Source organism: Austrofundulus limnaeus, unplaced genomic scaffold (genome assembly GCF_001266775.1).
Source record: "Austrofundulus limnaeus strain Quisiro unplaced genomic scaffold, Austrofundulus_limnaeus-1.0 Scaffold4, whole genome shotgun sequence".
In the NCBI taxonomy this organism is placed as follows: domain Eukaryota; kingdom Metazoa; phylum Chordata; class Actinopteri; order Cyprinodontiformes; family Rivulidae; genus Austrofundulus; species Austrofundulus limnaeus.
The window spans coordinates 3,022,651-3,031,374 of record NW_013952406.1 but is presented as its reverse complement, the minus strand read 5'-3'; the positions used below and the strand labels follow the sequence as shown (position 1 = coordinate 3,031,374).

The following is an 8,724-nucleotide window of genomic DNA, read 5'->3' as shown; positions in this document are numbered from 1 at the left end:
TAAGTTATTTATTTAACAAATTTTTAATTTATTTCACTCATTTTCTTCATTTTTTGATTTATTTCACCCATTTATTTATTTATTTAATTTTGGCTAAAACGGCTCTCCATATTATACGACCAAACTCATCACGTAAGGATATGTTTATGCACTCTAAAAAATGAGGCGTTGAATTTATTTAACCAAGATATGTCAACTGGTTCCATCAAATTGAGTTGAGCAAAGCAAAGTTTACACATTTTCTATAAATGAAAATGTGTCAGTTGCTTTACATTTATTCAACTCGACGGCTTAGTGAAACTAGTTGACATATCGTAGATAAGTAAATTAAAATAAACACCATTTCTTAGAGTGTGTGTAGAAGTACTTTTACCTTAATTTTCCAGATTTTTTTATTTTTATTTTTAGCAGTCATTTTCTGTTATGGTATTTTTTACTTTTACTTTATTTTTGAGTATTTTATACACCTCTGAAGAGAAGAAAACGGGGGTGGGACAGGAAGAAGTGTCAGAAGAGCAGATATCTGCACATCTGTTTAGGTATTTTTGCCATCAAACATTCAAGTTCATCGCGTTCAGTTGGTTTCAGTTGTTTTGATAAAGCATGCCTGTGATTCTCATCAGGTGAAGTTTTTAAAGTCAGAACAGCTCTTGTCAACTTTTCACTGAGCAAGGAGTCGGTTAAAAAGAAATCTCAGGGGGGTTACGCGTAGAAATCTGAAACCCTGTTCTGAGCTGAGGTTCAGCTGCGCACACTGAGATGAATCGACATTATCGTGATGAGCTTAAATGAGTGATTCTTCACCACGTTTCTCTCATTTTATTGTCGGATCACCTGCAGGTTGTGAATTATCTGCAAGTCACACAAATGATGAGCCCACACTGTGCACAGTTTCAGTTTGCAAAGTTCCACAGGTTGACTTTAAAGTATGAGGAAAAACACAATACGCTATATAATGGCGGAGATTTTAAGTTTATTTCAACAATGCAGCTATAATAATACCTGGAAAAAACTGCATGAGAAATTGAATATATTGTATTATTTGAATAATAATGAAATTGAATGACTACATTTCTTACTCTCCTTCATTACAGTACATAAATTATTAGCAGATGCACAGAGTGGAAGTCTGTGTTTATTTCTGGATCTGTGATTCGAGAGGTGCCATGGTTACTGCAGGAAAAGGAGTGTGTTGCAGTGGAGTGGAGTTCCTTGCAGAGGATAAAAAGTGTAACGAGAGTGAGGGATGATGAGCGTGCAGTGCTGGCTTTTGTTTCATAACTAACAGAGTTTTGTGATGAAAGGCCAAAGTGCATCCTTCCAGTAGCTGTAAGGTTTCCAGGGAAGACAGGCTGCTGTTTATATGTGTTTGTGCCCGATCGTGACCTCTACACTTTGGTCCTTATTGCTGCCTGTGGCAATCGCCTGCCGCTTCAATTTTACATGTGGGCCATGAATTTTACATAAAGGTAAGGTGAAGGTGAGACAGAGGAAAGAGCACATTGCTGAGTTTGAAAACAAAGTTAACATTTTTTAAATACATATTTAGGGATATTTGTTACAAAATGTGAAATTAAACATAAAAATATGGTAGCTTGAAAAGGGTACTTTTTCAGATTTCTTGAATTAAATTCTGAAATGRGGGTTCAAATTCATTGCAGTTTGCCAAGACTCATTAGCAGTGTTGTATAAAGTACCACGAAGTGATACTTGAGTAAAAGTACAAGTATCTTACCAAAAAATTATTTTGGTAAAAGTGAAAGTCTCCTTTAGGAATATTACTTGAGTAAAAGTCAAAGTATCTGATATTTTTTCTACTTAAGTGTTAAAGTAAAAGTATTGATTTTCTGTAATGACATTTATTAGGAGGTGACCTCCCCCCAAAAATGCAGAAATGACTGTATTATTAAAATAATTAATTAATGTTAAATTTAGGATGCACCAGTCTAGCTGTTTCGGTTTATATACTTATATCAAGGCTGCCCAAACCTTTTCCCCAAAATGAAAATCTATGTGAGGGCTGCGGCCAAATGCAATAATATAATTCATGAAATACAAATACTTCTTAAGTACAGTCCTTTTATTTTAATGATTATGTCCTTCTGGAGTGGGTATCAGAATTTTATGTATTTATTCTTCTCATTCAACCATAATTAAATTCACTCTATCTAGAAGGCACAATTTATATGGATAGCATTTATTTTTTACAATAACAAGCTGGAATGAAAACAAGCAAAAATGAAACTAGACATGGGTTTTTACGATGTAAAAACAAGTGTGCATTGCTTTGCCTGCAGCTTGAACTGTGACCAAGTTGAAATGTCTTTGCTAATCAAGTACCAGCTTGTGCCTGCCATGTCAGCAGTTAATTGTAATGAGGGTAATTGTGTGAGAAWATGACAATTAGAAAATYTYTAYTTMTAATGAAARATTWTGTTTATGGCTGGGATTGAACCCCGATCTRCCACATGAAAGCCCATAGTGTTCACCATGAGACTATAGGAGCTGTTGCAAWAATCACTCCCAGTGTTAGGTTTGTATGTGTGCTGAAAGAGGCCATATTGTCAATGCAATTGTTGACACTAAACTGCAATATATTACAACAATAAAGGAATATTAGGACAATATTATAGTGAAATATCAAAATACAATCATGTTTGTATTGTAAACACTGAACTACTGAGTTTAAATATTATTAAACTATGGTGCAGTACCGTACTGAGTAGATACAGCATGGGGCAGTATTGGACCAATAGAAGGCTCCATTGACTCCCATTATTTGATTTTAAACATTAATATTTCAAAAACTATAGGCTGTACAGGCACCAAAGGGCATAGCAATCATTCGGCACAGGAGCTTTATAGATTTAAATTACAATGGCAGCTCTAGGACAAAGTATGCAGGAGGAGAAGCATGCCAAAGTTGAGATGACTTGGATGGGAAATGAATCACAATAGTGTGCATTGCATTGGCAATGCACACTGATAAAAGTAACAACTTTCTACATCTTGCTTTTTTTAAATGTAAGGAGTAGAAAGTACAGATAATTGTGTGAAAATGTAAGAAGTTTTTTACTCACGTAAAGTACAGATACCTAAAAATTCTACTTAAGTACAGTAAAGAAGTATTTGTACTTAGTTACTTTACAACTCTGCTCATTAGGCTTGAGTAACATGATAGAACTTTGTTAGGCTGATTGTAGTTTATGTAAATGAATAAAAATAGCTGTTAAGTATCATTTGGGCTGTTTTCAATCAATTTGGCTGTTTTAGTTGGTATAAATAAAAAAACACTGGTAGCTGGCATCTGGTCACAAAATTCACTTAATTAAACTATTCAGGACTTATTAAACATTAGTTAATTTCTTTCTTAATGAATAAATCTGAAATGAACACTTTAAATATTTGACTAAAGTGGTTGCCATATTCTGCAAATAGAACTGTTGTTGCTGGAAGCAAACTGGGAACACCACAGAACGAGGCATGTTAGTGATACTGTTGTCTCGCTCAAACAGAAGGCTGATAAATTATTAATTTTTTCTTGCTTAGCAGGTGATTTCAACACGGGGAGTTGTGTTACATGCAGTGGGGCTGCTGAATGATCCATTCATAACTCTGACAAGGAGTTTAGTTCACACTCAAGTGCTTCTGTCGCAGACATTCTTTATTACCTCGAGGCTTCGCTGCTATCTGTTTGGAGAATAATATATATACACATGAATACTCTACAAAGTAAATACATCTATTGTTGCTTTCAGTGTAAGGCTACGGTGTGATGAGTAAAATGCTCTGGTAGTGACTTATGAGCTGTGAAGGACACAAAACTTTACTTTTTAAGTATAAAGAAAGAAAACCCCAAGGTTAGGACAAAACTGTGCATTTCATGCTGTGGATGGTTTCTTCTTTTTTCTAATATGTTGCATCTTTAGCTTGCAATCCCATCACAGAGGCGGTGCTAACACTGATACAGTTCATCTGAAAGTATTTCCTTTGTGAGGGTTGCGTGACTGTGCGTGTTGCTGTAAGGTTTCTGGACGTTTGTGTGTTTGTGTAGCTTGAAAACCAGGATTCGGTGCGAACTCTGCTGAAACGGACCGAGGCGGAGCTGAACGTGCGCGTGGCAGACACCCTGAGGAAGCAGGAGGATCCTCTGCAAAGACAGCGCCTCCTCGTGGAGGAGGAGCGACTCAAATACCTCAATGAGGAGGAGCTCATCATCCAGCAGCTCCAGTTAGTCTAAGACTTTTATCAAAGCGATCGGGATTGTTTTATCAGTAGATATTAAAGTGTTGGTAAGAATGGAAGGACACATACATGTGTACTGTTTTAACTATAATACAAGGGATTTTTTTTTGCCTTTTTGCATTAAAACTTTTGAATAAGTTAGTTGAWACAGATATGTTAAAAGTTCATGTCTGTTTTTCAGTTTGATGATAGAGTGACTCAATGATGGAAGGAAATTGTAACTGTAATTAAGCCTGGCACTGAGCAAGATGCTCATTAAGATCTGAGATTCATGGCTGTTTGGCAACTAATTAAAGTGACTGCAAAAACGAGAGCTGAGAGCTACCTTGAGATTTAATAATCAGATAGGTCGCTTCAGCCTCATATGTGAAAATGTTCATTGTGGTGCCGAAAGTCGAAAGACGGCCAATCATCAACTGATCTTATGAAAACACAGAAACGGTTCCAACRCAGTCAGTTTTACAAATATTGWGTRAAAGTTTGATGTGGTGGTCGCTAAYTGTCATCCTCAACAGATAATCTAAATGTTAACAGATCTTAAAATGTTGCACCATTTCAAGGGCATAAACTTTGGTCTACTATTGGGGGATGGGGGATGTTTCTGAAGTAATTCAGGATATTGCTGGGTTAAAATACATTGTAATACTTTTTCTGGGATTTACTTAACTTTCCTGTTTTCTTTGTAATTACTCTGCACCTTGTCTGTTTCACGTCAGTTCAACAATTAAGAAAAGCCTAACATTTTTCCTCAAAATTTTCCAACAGTAACAAATATTTTGCATTTTTAGGATGTATTATACGACATACCCAAAGTCCTGAATTTTCCAAGAGTYTATATTTACCTGATGCACTGAAATTCAGCTAGGAAAAATTACAACACCTGATTCAAGAGAAGACTAAAACCCTGCATGTGATTTTCAGCAATAAGGCTAAAACATACATTAATGACATCGTAAATTATGAAATCAGGTTAAAGTTACCGAAAGATGGCAGGACAGTTGCAGCTTTGTACTTACCCAGTTCATTCAGTGTGTTAGAGCAAATGATGTCATTTTATTAGGGGGTTGTATTGATTGGATCAACCCCCCCACCCCCCACACACACACACACACACACAAATTACACCCCTGCACCATTTACAACAACTGTATTGCTTCCCATTATAAGGTGGGCTGTTTGATGTAATACTCACCAGACTTCCTCATTTTAAGTTTGCTTAAACAGTATTCATCTTACATGGATAAATCAAAGCCTTTTTGTGTCAGATTTTTTTGCAAGAAGTTTATAAAATACACACTCCTCCGGTTCAGCTGTTCCAAACTTTTATAGTTGACTAATAGGCTGTTTACTGGCAGAGGATTAACTGAAACTCGAACAACAGTTTTTTAAGTGTGGCGGAGGGATCCCTGGTGCTCAGCCGTCTGTTTGTTCCATCTCAGCGACCTGGAGAAGTCGGTGGAGGAGATCCAGAAGGAGTCGTCTGTCAACCACAAGCTGGTGACGGTGCAGGAGCTGGAGGAGAAGTCGAATGTTCTGAGAAAGCTGGGAGAAACACTCACAGAGCTGAAAAGTGAGTCATGCTGGCACATCTCACATTCTGCGCACGGCATTAAATGGAAAACAGTTGTTTACTCTGGTAGACAGTTTATTATCCACTAATTACTCACCGAGGCACTGATTATCTTTTAGTCACCACAGCCAGTCTGCAGTGTTTAATCACCATCACGTTGCTCATGAACTAAATGAACTTGCTGACCATTTGCAGTGGTTTAAAAAAATGTAAAGTTTGATTACCGTTAAAAGCTTTTATTATCCTGGACAAATATTTCTATTTACAGGAGCACGATTGTTTCTTTTTTTTTCTTTTCTTTTTGCTTTTTCCTGCAGATCAGTTCCCGAGCCTGCAGAGTAAAATGCGYGTGGTGCTGCGGGTGGAGGTAGAAGCCGTCAAATTCCTTAAAGAAGAACCGCACAGACTTGACGCCCTGTTAAAACGCTGCAAGACAATAACTGACACCCTCGCCACGATGCGCAAGTACGAAGCAGCTCTGACAGAAAGCGCCAGGAACTTTACGGCGRCTCTGTGTTGTTGCTCTGCAGTCTGGAAAGCATGTTGTGTTCTTATAGGCTGTCCTTACAGACACTGAAAAGTTTCAGACAAACTTAAGAAAAAAGTTGCATTTGTTTTTTTTTTAATAGCTATTTGGAAAAATGTACAGTTTAGAGTGGGTGTAGCTGAGGTTCATTAACAACAGACTCCAACAGCTACTTATTGCACAAAATCTTTGCTTAAAACTTTTGCATTAACTGTTGGAGTCAAGCCTGTTTGCTTGTTAGCAAAATATCTTAACTACCGAATGAAAAAAGATATAAAGTGATACTGGTTGAATATTTACACCATTTTTACAGGCCTCAGTTCTCTAAGGGTGCATTCACACCAGCCCTGTTTAGTCCACTTTAATCAAACTCTAGTTCGTTTGCCTATAAAGTCACGTAATCAAACTCTGATGAGGACCAAATGTGCGAACTCTAGTCCACCTGAAAACCTAGGTCTTGGTTCGATTGCACGTGTGAATGCCAAGCAGATCGGAGACCGCTCCAAAAGCAGGAAGTGGACTATAACAAAGGGCATTCTGGGTAATAACAGTAATAAAGTCACTCATTTCTTGTAAATACCTCGTTGGACGTCTGTTTAAGGTGGCAACTCATTCTCACTCCCAACTCGTCACATATTGACGCTTGGTCAGGTACTGTCTGCGTCGGGTACCCCCCCTCGCTTCAGTTATTAACGAGATGAGACGGAGGAGGAGGAGCGCGTTGTCATATTTTTGAAAAGAGTAGGAGATGCACGACAGCTAACTTCTATTAGCCCACACCCTATCCCTGACCTCAGTACCTAAAATTAACCATTAATCCCMATCTCTCATATTAACCACAGACTCCCAACCCAAAGACCCCTGTGTGGCGCAACCTGGAAAAGCCGTGGGCGTGAATAACTGATGCAAGGGGGGTACCCGACATGGCAAAACTGGACGCAGATGATACCTAACCTGTACTGAGTGGGAAAACAATATTTTTTGAAAACTATTTATTTGACCAACTGAAAATGTAAACAAATCAGTTTTGGTTCCCAATCAAACTGAGTCTACTGGACTATCAGGTGTGAATACATTCTTAGTTTCATAGATACTGAGTTAAAAAAGCAGTTTAGAAGCACAGGTTCAATCTTTTYTTTTTACTTTTTTGTGTTCAAACAGCTTGCTTAAAAGCTTACTTAAAAGTTTAATTAATTTAATTCAGTACAGACCTTTTATTTTGTCTTTTTGAAAAATGCTAAAATCAGTCATTCAGGTGTAAAATGTGCTCTTACATCTTTTTTTACTGGCCTTTTCTTTTGAAGCGCAGTATAAATTATTCACAGAAGTGGTTGTTGAGTTTGTCCGTCGTGTTTTACCAGGCAGGCAAACGAAGGCGTGTGGAAGAAGCAAGACAACTTCTCTAATCCTTTATCAAAGCACAGTGATGACTTGCAAAAATTTCCCGGCTTTGACATCACCACCAGCCCACCACTCACCATCAATGACCTTGGGGGAGGAAACAGCCTTTCTAACTGGAGCCCTCACTCCAGCCTCAGTCGAGGTCTCGGTAACCCAGCTGGCTCTCACAAGGACAATCATCCTCCAGTTCCCCACAAGGGCAAAGCTCTGGAGGAGCTGGAGCGCCGCGCTGCTGCTGACAAAGCTTTGTCCATGGAAGTCCGACTGGTACGACTGAGTCCTTATCATTTTTATTCTTCTTCCACTGTGAATTACTTAAAACACTTGAACAATAACAGGGTTGTGTAAATCAAACATCACACTGACCATGTTTCCTTTTACTTTGCAGGCAGCGGAGCGGGACTGGGAGGAGAAGCGGGCCAGTCTCACCCAGTACAGTGCCCAGGACATCAACCGGCTGCTAGAGGAGACCCAGGCTGAGTTAATGAAAGCTATTCCAGACCTGGACTTTGCTGCCAAGCAGATCAAACCTTCATCCAACTCGCCATCAACCCAAAACCCCCAAAGTGGAGCAGCAACTCTGGAGCACCGCTCCAACAAGCCTCAACACAAGCTTTCTGCAAAAGAAGGGGGGTCCAGACGCGGCTCAGGTACAATGAAAAATTCCTGATGTTTATTCTTAGTTTCTAAACACTCTTGTGTCTGAAATTTAGATTCTAAATGTGTGTCACTTTCTTTTCCAGATGAGCTGACCATACCCAGATACCGCACAGAGAAACCCTCCAAGTCCCCCCCACCTCCGCCACCCAGACGCAGTTTCCCCTCGTCTCCAGGAGTCACCACTCGCAGCGGAGAGCCACTTGTTCCTGGGAAAAGTATAAAGGTAGCACAGTGACAGATTGAAACTGTGCATTTTTTTCAAAAACTATTTACTGTTGAACAACTTTTTAAGCCTGGCTTGAAAATCTACTATATATATATA

General features: G+C 38.7%; 1 protein-coding gene across 1 annotated transcript in view; it reads left to right on the top strand.

Moving 5' to 3' along the window:
- srcin1a (SRC kinase signaling inhibitor 1a) overlaps positions 1–8,724 on the top strand; it is a gene marked incomplete at its 5' end in the record, with an annotated part of 37,257 nt that overhangs the window by 25,424 nt on the left and 3,109 nt on the right. The window contains 6 exon segments of the mRNA XM_014023473.1: positions 4,055–4,230; positions 5,685–5,815; positions 6,133–6,280; positions 7,703–8,009; positions 8,131–8,392; positions 8,486–8,625. Coding sequence (XP_013878927.1) covers positions 4,055–4,230; positions 5,685–5,815; positions 6,133–6,280; positions 7,703–8,009; positions 8,131–8,392; positions 8,486–8,625 — 1,164 coding nt within the window.